The sequence below is a fragment of the Tribolium castaneum genome, chromosome 3, assembly GCF_031307605.1.
Source record: "Tribolium castaneum strain GA2 chromosome 3, icTriCast1.1, whole genome shotgun sequence".
Classification (NCBI taxonomy): Eukaryota; Metazoa; Arthropoda; class Insecta; order Coleoptera; family Tenebrionidae; genus Tribolium; species Tribolium castaneum.
Window position 1 is genome coordinate 23,773,851 of NC_087396.1, and position 19,337 is coordinate 23,793,187.

A 19,337-nucleotide genomic window follows, 5' to 3' on the forward strand; every position below is an offset into this window, starting at 1 on the left:
GGTCACGGTAACTGTACCTGAGGCGCTTGGTAATTGGCTAATCGCTAAACAAGCGCTTTTGAAACACTTTGGAATGTGATCATGGCGCTATTATTGTTGGCGTAATTGCACTGAAGAGTAAACAGGAATTAATTGACATGGCAAAGAATCAATGTAACCATTCGAGCTACAGCCGAACTGCTTTAAAGCCCATAAATTTACAGTTTGATTTTATTACAGTATAAAAAGCCAAACATCCGAAGAACTATGCGTAAAGTTCGGTAAGGCCATTAATCAATTTTTTTATAAACAAACTTGAAAATTGGTATAATTAATAAATTATTTAAAAGTGTTAAACTAAAAAATAAAAAAATAATATAAAAAAAATAAAAGAAGAACTCTTTTAATTTTACATGTTTGTAGCAATTTTTTCATTATTCAGAACTTTAATTTTTTATTATTGTGGACAATTAAATGCTATTCGAAACCAATGAACAAGAGAAAGGAAATTAAAAAGGAAAAGGTTCCGGAACTGAAGGAAAAACTAGTTTCCATTTAAACGCGTTTAATTTACATCAGGAATGCCTGTTTAATCCAAGGTTACCGGAATTGCATTATTACAAGCAATTTACCAAAAATTCCGAGATCTAATCAATTCCTTGGTTCAATTAGTTGTAAGTAACTCGTAAATAGTGCCTAATGACTGTTTATTTAGTTCGCAACACGTTATCAACATTGTTAACATGTTTCCGAAACATTTTGTTCATTCTTTAGCACAATTTATTGCATTATACAATCTATAAATTATTGGGACTCGTTCCGAATCGATTTTCCTGGACCCGGTCACGTTCACCTAAAGGCTCATGCACAGAGAAGTCACGATCTACAGTGTGACGAGAAGAAATGCTAATCTGGGCGCAGAAAAAGCAAAGTTTGAGTTGTCTCACCGGAATGATGACAAAATCCTCCTCAGCAGGGCACTTGAAGTTGTGTCTCTGCACCCACTTCAGCATTTTGCACACAGTCACATTATTTTTGGCGGAAGCGCCACTTGTGCGTCTTATCTCTCCGACAAATGGCAGATAAGTGCCTTAGCCACCGTTCGGATTCTAATACAGTCATTAAGCGTGTCGTTGCATTATTGTAAATACAATAAGACCAGGGTGGTGAAACCTAAATGCACCAAGCCAAGTATAGGCGCCAAATTCAAAATCGACTGTAGTTCGGCTTGCTATCGCAGATGTCGCACACACGTATAGTCAATTTTAGCGAAGCTACCTATAATATCGGCAGAAATTAACAGTGGACCTGTGACAGTTGCCATTGTGTAAATCGCCATTTTGTGCTTGGTTTGTTTGGTGTTCGCCTTCGGCTTTGTTTTATGTGAAATTAGTACTGTTTTGTGGTTTTTTTCGTGTGTGTGCTTTTTTGAACTTTTTTATTGTGGGAATATAAATAATTTGATGGATCAATCATTAGTTTATAGTTATCGTATCGTGTATATTGACTAGTGATAATAAATTTTTATTACAAGTTTATTGTCTTTATTTATTCTCATATTTTATTTTTCGTATTCTTTGTAAATATTCAGCAACAATAGTTGTCTAACATCAGAAAGTGTTATTAGCAACTATTGTTGTGAATATTTACAAACAATACGAAAAATGCAATCAAACTTTAAAAGAAAAGTAACTACGGGCAATTCAAATCGCCCGCCGATAACGCTTAGTACGCGCTGGCAACAATAGATGTGCTAGTGACACTTTCGCTCTATCGGGACAAGGACAGATGCGTTTCTGTAAAACCTGTTATTCTGTGAATAAGACAGTGAGGAGACCTATATATGAGCACAGTTGCAGCATAATCGTAACTGTAACCACGGATTATCATAGCAGGTCGTAAAAATCGTCCCGAGTTTTGCGTGATGAATCAGATTGTTCCGGAAAAAAGTCGCGGAACTTGGATACTGTACAACCGCGAGAATACCACTTGATCGACTACAAGTCCAAGTTATTTGTTTAGTTGCACATGTCGTTTCCTCAATTCAAATATCTGAGTTAGCGGTCGCTACGGTACTGCGGCATAATGAGGGAAGCATTTTTCTTTATCGATACCATTTCGCAAGGCTTTGATGAGCTCGGCATAACTGAGGTGCTGTTACTTAAGCGAATGTAAACATGTGGCTGATGCGACTGCCGGTGGCCCAGATCCTGCTAGAAAGTGTCCGGCACTTTGGTGCCTTTTGATCGCTTTAAGGATATTTTGATTTATTGATTTACCAGGTCTTAGCCTGAGGGCGAAATGGAGAGGAAAAAAGTGAGTTAGCTGTTCACGCATTCCTCGTAATTTTTCCTCTTGAAGCATTTGCTCAATGTACTGTTCAATGGTGCATAAAATGCTCAATATGTGAGATTAAATTTTTACCACCTGAGCTTTTACTTTATTAATTCGGTCCCTAATTGTGCGATGTGAAACAAGCGACTTGTCTAATTGACAGTCTTTTAATCATTAGTCATGGGAAGAGGCGGATCTAACTCTATTAAAAAATTAATTTTCTTTGGCATTGTATTCAAATTGTAAACTGTTGGAGTCATCACGTGGCGAGTTTTTTTTTTATAGATAGACACAATGGTAGCCAATCAAGAGGCACGAATGACAAGCGCGACCGATTTCGTTCGGCCTTGTCACTTTAGATGTACCACCAATTGAAAAGTTAACAGAAAAAGGGTTTTCAAAATTAATTAAAATAATTATACAATAATAGATAAAATAATCGTTATTTTTAAACTAATTTGTTAATGTTAATCTATACTGTTTATAGCACGAACGATCGTAGCGAGTGAGTGCTTTAATAGTTGAGATTATTCATTGCCCAAACGAGTTGATTACAAAAATTTTTCGTGGGCCGCAGACTCTTGGTGACAAAATTTAAACTGAATTTCATCGTTTCCATCGTGTCATTAAAATCTTCTTTAAATTACGTGTAAATGCAAGAAAAACGGTGAAAATTCGCTAATAATCAGTTGTGGGTGATTCAAAAATGAGAAAGTGTAATGTGTTAGGCACATATTTGCATTTTTTTTGTGTTTTCTGTAAATTGTGTCTAAGAAAAGGTCGCCAGGAGCCACGGTAATTGTACCTCAACGAACAGTCATGATCAAAAAGAATGACACTTCCAGCAACCTAAAATATTGAAAATACGCTGAAAAATTACCGAATTGTGTCGAAGATTTTGCGCTTTAGAGAAACTCTACACTTGAATCAAAAAAACTTAGCCAATTTTTTTGCAATTTAGAATATTTTTTAACTGAAAATTCGATTATTTTAGTTAATTTTGTCCAAAATAAGCCGAAATTCAAAATGACATTTATTAGTTTTGCTTTTTCCAGACGTTTTATATCATGGTTTTTCAAAAACGCAAAATTTCTAGGCCGAAAAGTCACTAAATTAAATCAAAAAGTATATTATTTTTGCCTTTTCGATTAATTCAGTCACAAAGGCAGTCGTTTCTTAGTGAAATTTCTCCAAAAATTAACCGAAAAATCACAAAATTCTTCAAAAATGCAAAGAATTATACATTTTTTGATTATTTGAGCACGTATTTTTGAGACAAAATGCAGTTTTTTAATAAACCGGGCTAAAAGATCAATATTTTGGATTGAAAATGATATAATAATATGAGTCTTCCATTTTTACGTTACTTTAGCACATTGTTTATCAAAAATACAATTCTTTACTAAAATTTCGTCAAAATTACCCAAAAAATCGTTAAATTGGGTCGAAAATGATCTTATTTTTGCCTTTAACGGACTCTTGAATGAGTTTTCGAGCAAAAAAAATAGTTTTCTCGAAACAAAATTGAATAAAAAATGTCATGACTTTGGTGTTTTTCGACCTAAAACGCGATTATTTTGCAAAACTTCGCCAAAAAGAAACCGAAAAAGTGCCGGAATTGTGGAAAATGTTATTAATTGTGCTTTTTACAAGCGATCATTTTTCATTCAGACGATCGTTTATATTTACTTTATGAAAACTTCACAAAATATACAAAAAAAACTTTAAACGTATTGAAATATTCTGCAATATTTCAATATGTAACAATTTTTTCCTAGTTTTTGATACGTTGTAGAGCCAGAAACATACTTATTTTTAAAATAGATTGCCAATCGAATTGAAAAAAAAAATCGAAAAGTAATTAAAACACAGGGTGTTATGAGACATAACTAAACTACTTGTTGCTACAACTGTTTGAACTCCATTAATCCTGGGATTATCTCCATTCTTCTGCCACACTCACTTGAGTGCTCTCGACCAAATGGATGTGTACACATTCATACATCTTCAGCATTCATATTCCCGTGTAAATTACAACGAAGCGCCATTGAATTTTGGTCGCAATGAACCGTTGGTCTCTTCATGGATGGTTTCAAACACCGAAATTCTTTTCTTTCAACGACAAAAATCGCTGGGTTAACGACCAACAATCACGTTTCCGTTTCCTATGCAAATCTTTTGTTCTTCAAAACGATCGTTATTAAAGATACAGCTCGACACGCCGCTGATCTTGGAGGTGTTGTTTGGGTTCGTATGTTGATTTTGCACCAGTTGTGTTTGACCAGAGATGTTTGACTTCATAATTCATGGATTTGGAACGAATTAAACGGTACTGAAATAAACCGAGCGGGCCACAGAATGCTCTAATTGATCCGAGTGTAAATTATTATCACCGAATGGAGATATCATAATTTGACATCGCTTTTTCCCAAGTAAAATTGAGACGTCCTTAACAGCTTTGAATATTAATCATCGTTTCGACGTGGATTTATGAGCGGACATTTGTCGTACAAAGATCGATTGAATGGGGCAAACCCACACAAGCATTCCTCATCAGTGGGATTGTTTTTCAGTGGAAATCTCTCCGCTCGTTTTGACCGTGTTGTGCGGATTCTTGGCGAGAAAGTGGGAGGGTCCTGGTGCATCGGCACGACAGGTGAACTGAGCTAAATTTCGAAAGCGGTCGTTCGTCAAAGCGCACCGCCATAAATATGGATACGGAGATGTTGCCGTATATGTAGCTTTAAATTGGGTTGTTCTTGTCGGCGAATTGCAATTTCGACACCGGTTATGCTGCAGGCTCCCGATCGTCTAGAATATACATCGGCTAATTAAGGTTCTGGCGGCTTTTTTCGCAGGAAGAGACGACGGTAATTAGCCCAAGACGGGTTTGTTACCCAAAGTGTGTTCTTAATAATACACAAAATCGTTTTTTTACAATTGGATTTTGTTTCTATGTTCACTTATTATCTCACAGATCAGTTCTTATCTCGATCTTTAGCAATGTTTACTTATATTTTAAAGAAATACACAAAATTTATATAATGTAAGAGTAACGCAGCTATATCTTCGCAAGCTAGTTATAGAAAAATTGTATAAATTTAATAAAAAAACGAGAAATAATTCCTAAATTCTAAAATAATACATAATTATAAAAGTATCATTTATTTTAATAGGCGTAACGTAAACAAATTATATCCCTAAGACTGGATCTTACAATCTCTCGATACGTTATTTGTACTATAATTATTACTGGGTATAGTTACAATAAATTTTTACAACAATGTATTTTTCAGAATTTATTACCTGGATAAAATTATCAGACGAAAAAGCGGGTTTAAAGAAGTTTTCATCATTTTAATGAGATATTCCTAGTAACTTCTTTAAAGTTAAACTGTTTTCTGAAAGAACAATAATGTTTCACCAATTAATTTTTTTATTTTATATTTTTTCAATGCAAGTGATCCAATTAGAAATGCACATGACACATAATATAGCGAACAGAATTCGGTTAATTAAAACATTAAACCCAATAAATAAATGGTGTAATGGTGTATTATTTTTTACAAAACTATGCTAGTATTTTATTATTCTTTAGTATCAAATTTTTTTAACAAAATAAAAAACGTATTTTTCACTGTATGTTGCTTGAATCTCTGAAATAAGAGAAACTATCGTGGGCGATAGTGGAATTCAGTTTGTTTACATTATTTGCATTTTATGAGAAGGGACAAGACACCCCGAGGCGAAGGTCGGATGCCTATCCGATGATTGACAGCTGTCACTGAAAACAGGTCTAAAAAAAGTATGCAACTTGTAGTACACCAATTCTCAACAATCGCTTCGGTACCCTGAAGCCTTAAATATTTGTAACCAAGTTATAACGGGGTAAACAGCGTAATAATCTTAATGCTTTTATGGAAAAAACTAGAGTTCAAATGGCACGAAAAAAATATAGTATTACAAGTAAGTCATATACAAGACCCATACAAAAAATTATCAAAAACCATAGTACCATTTTTTAATGAAAAATTAAAATTGCTAAAAATTGAAATTTTTTTCATCTTATTTTTAAATGACACTAACAATTTTTTTCAAATTTATGTATATTGTTGCTAAGGTCAACAGATAGTCACCATATTTTTTTCAAGCAATTTGAACTTACAATTTTTTTAATAGAACAACAAATTAAATCGACTTTTTAACCCGTTTAAACTCGGTTACGAATACTTAAAATGAGGTACAAACTGACCTGTAAGGTGGTGACTGAATTTAGGAACAACATACAATTGTAAAGAAAACATTTTGTTTATTACTTTTCTTAAAAATCCAATTTCAAATTTTGCGATCACGCGCTTGCTTGTACAGATCCTCTTTGGACTTTCTGAGTATAGTTCAACCTTAAGGTTAAAAAATTACTCGCGTTCAAAAAAACAAACAATTTTGCGCTTCACTAGCTAAGTATATTAGCCCTAATTTTAATCAAGCCACGACTAGAGTGAGTTTTCTGTTCGACTTTCAACGTGTGTGTGTGTGTGTGAAAAACGATCACCAAAAGTCGCATAATTTTCCCAGTACCGCTGAACATTTACGATAGTTAGTCTTGTTCCAGCTGTTCAGAGCCGTAACATCAAATAAGAATTTGTTAATAAATATCCCGACGTGCGAAAATTTCCAATAACATTTTGAAAATCGTAACCAATCGCAATAAATTCCAATAAAATTACCATAAAACTCCACGTCTGCCGTTTTGAATTTATAACGACGCTGAAAATTACATAATTAGCCTGAAATACAACCGCATTCGCTAACCATTCAAATTTTCTGCGTCACTTGTTCATTGTCATAGGTGAATGTGGGGCCATATGGCGTTTTATTTTTGAAAAAGTGAGCGATATATAAATCAGTAGAAAGTACCGAGTGCAAAATTGAAAACGTCCATTATTTAGAAAGAAAAATGCTTTTGCCGTTATCTGCGCTTGATTGCATCGAGTAGGAAATCTCTGATGAGATGAACCCGTTCTGTTCTATCGTCTCCTGGCGTGTTCACTTTTACACATGTAGAACGGTTCAAATATTTATGCGGTTTTCAATTACCTCGACGTGGAGGATAAAGAGCCGAGTTATTAGATTCCAGATCGAAGAGTATGGAGGAAGTACGAGCTTTTTTCGTGACTTGCAGCGGCTAAGTGGCTGAAAAAACGGATCAAAATGGAGATTATTTGCGGTCACTGACGTGACGTGAGGGCAAAAAGAGCTTTTGCCGCATCCTTCCAAAGCTTCGTCCTAATTAATTAGGCATTAAGAAAAACGCTAAGATATTTGCAGGATAAAAATTTTTGGTTTGGTGGTTTATTTATCGTCTGTGTTAAGTGTGTTTAGTGCGCGACCGCAGGTAAATTCCTCGGACGTTTCGATATCACGTTACATCTTCAGACTTCGTTACCGTGAAATATGAAAAATAATTCGTTGTTCCTCGTGGTGTAAGGAGACACCATTACCAGATTTACGACCGTAATAATCATAAATACCTAACACGCCCGGCATACAATAATTTGTCGTGAAATTATGTCCGAGCGTTTCTACAACAGTAAATCACCGAAAATCGGATGAATCAACACCGTACTCTCGTGAACGTTTCCAGTGTTTCCACAGCGAAGAGCTCACGTGTTCAACACACTCATAAAATTATTGACTAACTGTAAGTTTTAAATTGCCGAGAAGTCGCCGTTTTTCCTCTAAATTATTGCCGACAACACGGATAGATGTCGAATGTGATTTGTATTGCATATCTGAAATTTTAATCGCTAGGAAAGTGAATACGGATAACTGCAACGATATTTTATCGACACGGATGGACTTCCTGTCGTGACACAACGTATTAAAAGTGTTTCTTAGCGAGAAACTGCCTCATTTCATGTGAGACTTAACATTGTTCCGACTTAATTTATGAGAATTTGAGACACTCCGCCGGGAGCTGACCCCAATGACTAGGCACACCATTTTTTGAGCGCATTTTCACTGCGAACTTTTGCAGAATTTTTCCACAGTTCATTGTAATTTTAATAAATAACTAGTTACTTGATCAATTATAAGTGAATTGAAACTTTGTTCTTTACTAAGATAAATACATACTCCGAAGAATTTAAAAAAAAATAAAAAGTTTAGAGAATTTTCAAAAATTTCAGCTCGTATTCGAACAAGTGTGAATAGTTTTCTAAAAGAATTTAAATTGTATTTTTTTCTTAATTTCTCTTTTGGTTTTGTCCAAGTTTAAGTCAAAAATTTACGGAATCAATTTGAAACTGGTGTTTGCCTATTCAAGCGTTGAAGCAGTTTTTCAAGTCAGTTTTTTCGTTGATACAAACAATCACTAAATTAGGTCTAAAAAGACATTTTGTTTGAGAATATTATAATATATTTTTAGTCCAAAATGTAATTATTTTGCAAAATTTTGTGAAAAATAAACAAGAAAATCGACGAACTATACCGAACATGGTCTTATTTTTTGCATTTTTTAAATTCTAGCACGTTTTTTAAGCCAGAAATATAGGTAACATTGTCAAAAATTAGCCAAGAAATAATCAAAATTCTGGTAAAATTATCTAATTTTGCATTTTTCTTTTCCATTTTTCGAACTATTAACACGTTTTTGAGCTAAAAACTCACTTTTACCATGGGATTTTGCTAAACTAGGTGCAGAATAATCTCTAAAATAAGAGAAAAACTACATTATTTTTGCAAAAAACGCAATTATTTTAGGAAATTTTGTCAAAAATAAGCCCAAAAATGCCGAATTAAGTCGAAAATGATGGTAATATCGTAAAAAATAATCAAGAAAAACGTCAAAGTTGCTCAAAAATGTTACTATTTATGTATTTTAAAAAAATGTTTTAGCCGTTTTTTCAACTAAAAATTGTTTTATCAAAAATTTGCCGAAAAATAAATTTCAGCATTGTTTTTTGAGCCGAAAATTCAGACTCTTACATTGTTTTTATCCCTTGTTTTGCAAGAAACGCAATTATTTCTTGAAATTTCGTCAAAAATAAGCCAAAAAATATCGAATTAAGTCGAAAGTGGTGGTAATTTCGTAAAAAATAAACAAGAAAATCGTCGAATTTGCTCGAAAATGTTACTATTTATGAACATTTTTGCAAATGTTTTAGTATGTTAATTTCCTCAGCTACAATTTTTTTGAAAAAATTGGCCAAAAAACAGCAAAATGTTTGTAAATTTAGGAATTGTTTTTTGATGTTTTTGCGGCCTTTAATGACCCAAGAATTTGAGAGCGACCTGGATTCATTCAAGTCAGGTAGTAATTATGACTTACTGACCATTCGGGTCAAATAAAAAGTGAATAACGTGTTTAATTTGTTGATAAAACTTGAATAATTTTCCCGCTCTCTTGCCTTGTCTTGGGAAATTATTCAAATGAGGCTAGGCGATTTAAATGATAACTTAAACGGGCAAATAATTAAATTAATTAGCCTTGCAGATTTACTGTACTGTTTTAGCCAAAGTCTCGCGGAGGAAGCAATGTGAGAAATGGCATCCAGTGCATTTTTGCAGAAAATCGCACTCCTTGCCGGAACACCTTTCATGAATGAAGCGATTTAGTGCCCCGACCTGACAAACTGATTTAAATTTTATCTATACCCAAGATAAGATTTCTCAAGCGTGTAATATAAATTACGTTTAATTCAGTAAAAAGGAATGCGCTTGACAGCCACTCTACAACAAACCCAGGCAAATATTTCAGCGATTTAACAGTCAAGATCGCCCGATAACACTCATGCATTAGCGCTAGAGATGTTCGCATTGTTTACGCGCCCGGACTTGACGTTTGATGCCCTTTTATTCGCACATTTTGCCATTTTTTCCACAACTTCTTCCCAGCTAGTTATTATTTTGCAACATCCCGGCAAATGAAGGAGATTTGCTTCGGCAAATATGGATTCAGGTTAATGGGAATGCGCCCGAAAAGTGGGTCTATGCTAAACAAACATTTTTAAATATTTCCACTTTCCGTTAGATTGTGATCTGCTCAACTTTAATTTATTAAAATTGGGATTATTTAATGCAAGCCTTTCAGTTCAGTTGCTTGCTCTACGACCAGATGTCATGTTGACGCATTGCGTTATTTACTACAAGTCGTAAAATTCTCGTAAATTATTATAAATAAATAGTTGTAATTGGAAATGAAGGCCTTGTCTTTTTTCAAGCACGGTGAACTCCGGAGAAATTTTGCTTGTTTTGTGTCATTATTTCTCGGTATTATAAATTTGTGTGGCCATCTTTGGTGGCCATTTGTCCATGTTTGTAGGTCTAAGGATCTCATTATGAAATAGAAATAATAAAAACGCCAATAAAATAGCAATTCTCGTCCAAGCAAATAAATTTGCAGTGTCGTAACATTAACAATTTTTGGAAATCTGAACACCTGTCCCAGTCCAACAAAAAATAGCATTTTAATTAATTTATATTCGATGACTTTCTCATTAAGACATTGTTTATATAGTAATCTGTACCAATAAATGTTAAACACACCTGTTTTTTTAGAAAGGCTGAAACGCCACCAATTGTAATTAGTTGCATGAATTTACAGCAAAATTATGTGTTCGAATGAAAGTTGTTATGTTTATTAATTATCGAGCGAGAGAAATGACCCGAAACGAAAAAAATTCTAGGTGAGACTTTTGACGGAAATCCGGTCAAATTGTTACAATTGCATTTGAACTCAACAAAAATCGTGAAAGTGGCAGAATTTTTCGGTAAATACCTGCGGGATGGAAATGTCCGGCAAAAGCAGCATTTTCTGTTTGTCGTAGTCACTTTTCCTAAACGTGCAGATTTTGTTCATTTTTAAATCCGAGTAAAAATCACATCACTTCACTCCGACCGATCAAATTGACTCAAGTGGGCGTTGTGAAAAACAATATACTACTACACAAAACAAATGCGGGTACACGAGCATGGGCATCTGCGATGCTGCCGCCGAAGAACTGCAACGGTACTCTCTTCAAGATATAGAAATGAGGTTGCTCAGGAAGAGGTTTCGCCTCGTGAACACAAAGCCTAGAGAAGGGATATGTGCAATTGGCGTGTCAATTATTCAAAACAAACGCACGCTATGAAGAAACAATTGATGGTGATGGCGAGGACAAGGCTAATCATTGGTCAATCGGCGATTTTGAGGAAGTAATCATAGGGGACGAAACGGGTCGGCTTGAACTTGAAGCTTTGCAAAGCGGAACGGACACGAAGTGGCTACCAATTTTCAAATTTGATATTCCAGTTACAAAAATAAAGAAAAAAAATACAAAAAAAATATATTTTTTAAACTCAACCAGTGATTATTTTTTCTTCATAAGAAGTGGCGAAAGTACAAAATCGAGACTACATTCATAAAAAAACATCCAAATTCAAGACAGTACAATTTTTGGTTTATCTTTAACGAAATTTCTGAAATAATTGGTCTGACCTGACCTGACCTGACCTGACCAAGCTCGGAATACTGACAAAGACCATATACTTCCTTAAAACCATTTGCAAAAAAATTTAAAAATAACATTTTTGATCAAATTCGGAAGTTTTCTGAAATACTTGACCTGACCTGACCTGACCAAGCTCAGAATACTGACATAGATCATATACCTTCTTAAAAACATTCAAAGTAAAATTAAAAAAAATAACATTTTTGATCAAATTTGACAGTTTTTTTGTCTAATTTTTACGAATTTTTCATTATTTTGACTTATTATTGACTTTATTATTGCTTTCGGAGACAAATAATTAATTAATTAAATAAAACGTGGGAAGATAATCTGATCAGCTCGCAACGAAAACCAGAAAATCGACTCTAATTTGTCATATTTATTGATGATTTATTAACCGCAGTCACAATCCTTATCTTTAACCTGGTGTGCACCTTAAGTAATCAATTTGCATATTTTTCCAGTGATTTAAATAGCGGCTCAAAAGGGAAAATCGCTCTGGAGCATTTGTATGCTTGTCGTTTATTTATCGAAGAGAAAGGAAGTGATTTGATGCACGTTTTGAGTACTTCTACTACGAATAAACCTGTCATGGATATTAATTCGAGGCACTTTCAATGAGATTGTCGGCAATGTTCTCATGAAGAGTTCGCAAGTTCAAAGTCATTTTTATCCAATTATCCGACGTCTTGCAACACTAATTGCCGATTTAACCGAAACCAGAGACTGGTATTAAAGCCACCACAATGCTTGTTAGAGGACGGATGATGAATTTACGGTTTAAAAGAAAATGATATGATTTTTGCTGCTTTCATGCCGGGTTGGGGGTCCGCCCAGGAGGTACATCTCGCAGAGATGTGGCACTTAATTAATTCGGTTCGCTTAAACGGAGGTACAAAACGAACAAATGCCTGATTAGCTGTCTAGAATAAATTTTTTTAACTACAAACATTTCGTTTTTTCTAATGAAAAAACTTAATGTCCAGGAACACTATCAAATCGTAAAAGTCCATAGTAAAATTGCCATCGTTAAAAATATCATTTCTTGATTTTTATTACTTGCGTTGGCGTAATTTTTATAAGGACTATGTAATTGGAATACCTAATCTCACGTAAAATGATTTTATCATTGTAGCTTAGGATCGTAGAAATAGTTCTTGCGTTAGCACTTATTTTTGATAAGTATCTTCACTCAATTTTTACTGCACATCTGCTTACAGCAATGGAATGCCATCATTATTCATTTTTCAAATCTTTAATTTAATCAGTCAAAAAAATAATAAAATCGAAAAATTTTACGAAAATTTGGTTTTATCGATTTTTTTTAAAGTTCTGTTTTAATTTTGCTCAAATTTAAGCCAAGTCGCAGAATTAAGCTTAGGACAATCACTGGAGTAAAAAAAACTCATCTCTACTTTGTTCCACTATGCATATCTTTTTTATTTACATATGTAAATTTCGGTCGCCTCGTCACACAAAAACTATAATTAGCGAGTTCATGTTTATTATTTTTGGATCACCGGTTTAATAATTGGTACAATAAATCTGAAACTGATACACTTATGAGCGACCAGTCCAGATCTTATCTTTAAAATCAAGCTACTTATACGGGCATTAAGACGCTTAAAAAGTTAGATATGACACATTTGAGTTTCTTCTCGCCTAATTAGAACAATAAATTTATTGCTTTTATTTATTTTGCATTTTTCGCAAACTAGTTTAGTAAATATGTCGTCCAAAGGGCGGCTAGTGCGGTCCGAGCGTTCGCTTAACGGTACAAAAACAGTAAACTTCCTGAGGAATTAATTAGCGTTGGCAAAAAAGTCGTTTTTCGTCTGGGAAGCACGTAAACTCACCAAATTTAATTACGAAATAATTAGAGTGAATTGACCCGAAATTATGCAAATGGCAAATATTTGTTCGCTTTCGCCGATAAAAAACAGTTATGGCGTGCGTTAATTCATCTCGGTGTGTTTATAAAGTTCACTTGTAATGTATTCGAGTGAACGTCCGTTCGCTCGCGATCAACGAACGCACTTGGAGAATTCAGCCGGAAATTCAAGTGTCGCTCTTCCTGTCTTGACAAATTCGCCTCTTTTACTTCACCCCATTGGCTCGAAAATTGCGTTCGTGGCTCCGGAATTGCCTGACGAAGATTTATGGCAAACATGGATTATTGCGAACAAAGATTCGATTCATTTTTACCCACAATTTGAGCAAATTGCAATGAATCATGGGAAAAAGGCACAATTCTGCGGAGATTTTTCTCCATTATGCAAGCGCTGTGTCTAATATTTGTGCGACCCGAGAGGTTTTTTGTTACAGCAGCAGCATCACAAAGGAGCGTCGAAAAAAATTAATTAATCATTAAGAGCGTGACGTTTTTTCCCGATCAAAGAGTCTCCAATCAATAAAATTGATTTTATTTGTAGAGTAAATTAACTGTCAGTGTGATGAAAAAAATTGGCCTTGATCTCGGTTCTACCAGCCTTACGGTAATGCAATATCCGGCTCGGAGCCACGTATTTCCGGTCATATTGTCACGATCTGGTACAAATTGCTCGCAATTGATCGCTCAAATTATCTCAAGTGTTGCTTGAGTAATTCGCTGGGTTTTAATAGATTTTGTAACAAATGGGTTTGAAAGTAATAAGCGCAATTTGCATAACTTGGACCCGATCACTCTCACTTTCTCGCAAATAAGTTCCAACAGCAGAAAATAAAAATAGTTGTGGTTTCGATGATGCTTTCTCTATAATTGTTTTGACCAATTCTGATCGCAACTGATCGGATTATGTCAAGCCCATTAGAAAATGCGGAGAAAGTCACCTGTTCTTGACTCTTCGCGATACGTCAATGATCTCATGAACGGATGCAAAAGAAACGCCACACAATTAACGCAATTACTGGAAATAAATCCGCCAATTACACTAAGAATGGTTTAATAAAATCGCTGTTGTTTTCTTCGCTTTTCGTGGATTATAATCTCCCTTGAATTGAGACGGATTTTTTTCTTCTGACGATTTAATTGGTCGAAATGCTTGATTAACGAGAGAAAGCATTCTTTCTTCACACTTGAACCTGAACTTTATGTAAATTACAGAGGTGGGTGATGGGATTGGGTAATCACTTTCGATTTTATTGCGGGCTATTAGCATATTCGAGCTATTTTAGCACCTCAGTTGGTACAAGGTATTGAAAAATTAATTATTATTTGTAAACAAAAATTTCCGAAATTAGCTATATTTTGAATTTTTTGCATTCTTGAATGAATTTCCAACTCAAAAACTACGGATATCTAAAGGTTAGGATATAAAACGTAGAAATAATACGTTCTTGTCTTTGATAGTTCCATTAATGTCGCCAGAGAGCGCAGTTCCATTACCGTTCTGAGCAGTGAATTTGGAAAAATGGTTGTATTTGTATGGCGGTTAAAACATAGCAAACAAAAAAAAGCAGGCAGTTAGAGGATTAAATTCTCAATAGTAAGACATAAAGATTATGCAAAAATTGTATCGTAAAATATATTAAAAAAAATTTCAAACTTTTACCAATGGCACTCTGCCCCATATTTTTCAAAACGCTGCGAATACGGTTACAAATACAAGAAAATTTTTTTAAAGAAAGTTGTAGAGAATTAAATTTGCTATAAAAAAGTCAGCGAGACCATATTGCTATCTTCAACTATTTAGGCCCCAAAGTCATCCAAAGACGCTCGAGCGACTGATTTGAGTCATTTTGCCGGTAGCCAAGTATTGAAAAGTTAATTTACACATAAACCGTTGAAGATAGAAATATGGTGTCGCGGACTTTTTTGTAGGAGATTTAATTCTCTACAACTTTGTTTCTCACACTTTTTTTATATCTTTAACCGTTTTCGCAGCGTCTTCAAAAATACACGACGAGGCGTAAATTTTAAACGTTAAATAATTTTTTTATCATGTCTCTTATAAAAATTTTAGGCGACAGTTTTCTCTGAATGTTAAGAGTGCAAAGCTTAACATTTCTGCATTTTTTTCAGGAAACAAAGCGCACTCATTTTTACTCTGCCGTACTATTTTTTTGGGTTCAGAAAATTCTGCCATTTTGTATCGTCTCCTAAGTTATAGTCCTCCGTAGTCCACACTTTAAGGATATATTTTTTAGCTCACTGCAATAAAGCAGAAGAAAAATAATTGTTTCTAAAAACATTAACAATTAAAAATAATCTATATTTTTTTAGTTTAGTTATTTGGTGGTGTATTGAACCACCTGTCGTACACCTGTTTTCATTGGGTGCTTTGATGTTAAATCGCTGAATGTTTACAACTTGTACAAATCCCTAATTGATATAAACAGTCTCACAGTGTATGTTTATACCGCAATAAAAGAACTATCAAATAAATGTACCGTTGATAAGAATCAAATATGCAATTTTATAAGTGCACAGCATTTGATGGCTCTATTAAACCTTCAACATTTTTCCATAACGATAATTAAAAGAAAAAACAACCGTTCCGAAGTGTTGAAACCATAAATTTGTAACGGGTTACAAGACAGCTTAACGTCTTTTGGATGAGTTAACCAAACAGTTAATTCATAAATTGCAAATAGGCACAAGTACAGTTTTAACGTGCTCTAATGCACTTTGATTCAGGAACATCCTGTGATATCTTCCAGTGTCCAGATCCTGACCTTGCGTTGAGTACTAATTACGGCCCAGAAATAACCTTCTATAACAGTATTTAGGTTTTTTGTGGGCGTTTGGTCTAAGAGCATCAGGAGCAATTAGAGCCGTATTACATCCTCCGTTACCATTCACTGGCCGATGGATTAAATGATGGAACACGTGGTTAAGTAGCGATCAATTTGTTGAATTGCCACCAAAGTAACGTAATGACGTAGACGTAGTATGGAATATTTATTATGTACAGAGGCAAAGCTGCTTTATTCAGCCAGGTCGTATCAATGAACTTTAATGACTCCAAATTGCCGGTCTTATTTTAATTAGGAGTGCAACATGTGTAACGGTCAAGCGATTCATTTTCGAGCGATGATCAGCGAACGCCGCTTCTTATACGGACAAAATAGTTCAGACTTTTACGGTCCTAGCTTATTATCGATAAAAAAAGTAAAAAGAAATAACAGAAAGAAGAAAAAGTGTCCCAAAAGGAGATTACAGTCTTTAGATATCTCCCAAGGAGACAAATAGCTTTCTTTATAGCCATTAGTTTTATGTTTTCTTACTAAAAAAACTTTTTAATGGGTTTGTTATTTTTCTAGTGCATACTGGAAAGATAAAGGTTGATGGAGAATCTTTTATTTTATTTAGTTTCCAATACAAAAGCTAATCTTCTGAAAAAAATCTCCTTTTAAAAGCAAAGAAATCTCCTTTTAAAAGCAAAGAAACATCAGCAAAAACAATAAAACTAGCTTCCTGATTAACTATGGTCTGACTTTGCCAGTATCTGTTTTGAAAACATTTTAAATATTTTTTTCTTATGTGTTATGTTATTCCCCAAAAGTTTGAAAACTTGGTAATTTTGTTAGATCTTTGAGAGATTAAAAATCTTCTCCTGGGCTCAATAAGTTCAGAAAAAAAGTAAATCGAAGTAAAAAATTTCTAATTCTAAGAATATATTTTTGGAAAATGTTTTATTTTTCGTAATCTCTTACGAAAAAAAATTTACCAACTTTGGAGATTGCTCATTTGGCATTGTATCTGATATCATACAAGGTGAGTTTGTTAAAAGTATATCTCAAGGACCAATAATCACACAAAATTCAGCGTTTGTTGTTACTTTATGTTTCTGTCTATGCATGTGATTTTTTTCAGAATTTTTCTACAATTCTTTATAATTGTAATTAATTAATTATATTAAGTGGTTACAGGAAATTATTTTTTACGTCATTAACGCTTGTGTTAATTAATTAATAATGATTATAAGAAATTGTAGTGTTATTTGCATTCCTTTAACTTTTTGGTATTTTTATCTGCATATTTATTTTTAAGGTTCGTTAAAAAAGCCAAGACCAGGGAATACTTATTTTTTCTAATAATAAATCTCTTAAGAAATTCACTTGAATGTTGAATGTACTTTCAGGAACCGCTATATCAAGCCTTATCTCTCTGACAATTTAGCATAGATAAATTTAAATACAATACGAACAGTAGCAACAGTTTTCCAGATTTATTACTGGAAGCTATTTAGTTTGAGGAAAAAGTTAGTTAATTCTTATTAATGTAAAAACTGGGTTAGACAAAACCAACAACAATCATTATAAATAAAAAGTAGACACGCGGTGTACAATAATAAGAATTCGTTTTTATCGACACACAATGCCCATGACCGTGAATTCCAAACAGCAATGCTAAATAAATTAGAACAAGTCGACTTTCTCCCATTTGTGTCATTAAAATTGCAAAAAATCGCAGATTAGCCAAAGAAAGCAAGCTGACAGTGTTGGGACTAGACTAAAAATTTATTCATAGTGCCCATGAACTTCAAAACCGGGGTCTCTGAGACGTTTGATTGGAACTATGTGAGGTCATGTGTTGTTGAAAAGGTCACAGGTGGAACAGTGCTGACCTTTCCTTTGTTATAAATTTCGAGATAAAGCAAAGCGTTCGAAGATTGATATTTTGGCCAAAATGACCCTGGATTTTGTTGTAATAACGTAACTTGAAACAATGAAAATACGACTATTGTTTCACTGCGATAGTGTTGTAACTTATACATTTACCAACTACTTAATCGCTTTGAAAACACGCAGCGGATTACAATAAACAAATCAAAAATGATATAATACTTGAAGAATTCCGCCTGTCAAAATAACTCCTCCTCACGCGTGATTAATTACTTGCAACTTTGCTTTTTAGCCCCATCTTGATTAATATCAACTTTCCCATAGTTATGCAAAAATTGCGGGTGATGACGCCATGAAATTCTTACCGTTTTCAGGAAAAACCTTCAAAATGTTATCGACATTCTAGACGCTAGCGCAATTTTTGTGCCTTATCAGGGAAACAGAATTTTAGTGCTTGTGTGGGTTTACAAGTCACAAAAGCAACCGCTCGGAGCCACTTGGTAGAAATGCACCAAGACCAAAAAGTTGATTGTATTGGAGTGCATTTCCGCGATCATTGCATAAATTAAAAGTCCCATATAATTGAGTCGGGCGCAAAAATTCTAATAGATGCAAATATGTAAATCGCTTCCTGTACTGTAAATTACTCTCCACTTAATCAATTTTCTCGCAAAGTGGATCAGGATGAGTGTCGCTTCCTGCACAGCTCGTCCTGAAACGGTCCTTTGCACTGATCATTTCTATTTGCGACACGATTACAACTCGGCTTAAAAGCGGATCAGAAAGTGAATTGTTTCGAAGCGGAGCACGTAAAAATCGCAACCAATGATTTATAGAATTAATACGAACGGGTTAGTTTCTCTCATTAATAGTGTGAGGTCGCACACAATAATCAGATCGGTTTGGAAAATTCTGATTCTACAAAAAAGCAGCTCCGACCACAAGCTTTACACAATAACAAGA

General features: G+C 34.2%; 1 protein-coding gene across 4 annotated transcripts in view; it reads right to left on the reverse strand.

Annotated features, from left to right (window-relative positions):
• Rhp (Rhophilin) overlaps window positions 1-19,337 on the reverse strand; it is a 29,956-nt gene that overhangs the window by 7,561 nt on the left and 3,058 nt on the right. The window contains exon 1 of one of the 4 annotated variants that reach the window (XM_008196910.3): window positions 11,093-11,319. The exons of 1 other annotated variant lie outside the window; for it this stretch is intronic. In XM_008196910.3, coding sequence (XP_008195132.1) covers window positions 11,093-11,173 — 81 coding nt within the window. In that variant the 5' untranslated portion in view covers window positions 11,174-11,319. Of the gene's footprint in view, window positions 1-926; window positions 1,083-11,092; window positions 11,320-19,337 lie in introns of those variants that run through there. 2 more of the 4 variants (XM_008196911.3, XM_008196912.3) reach the window with 2 other exon arrangements.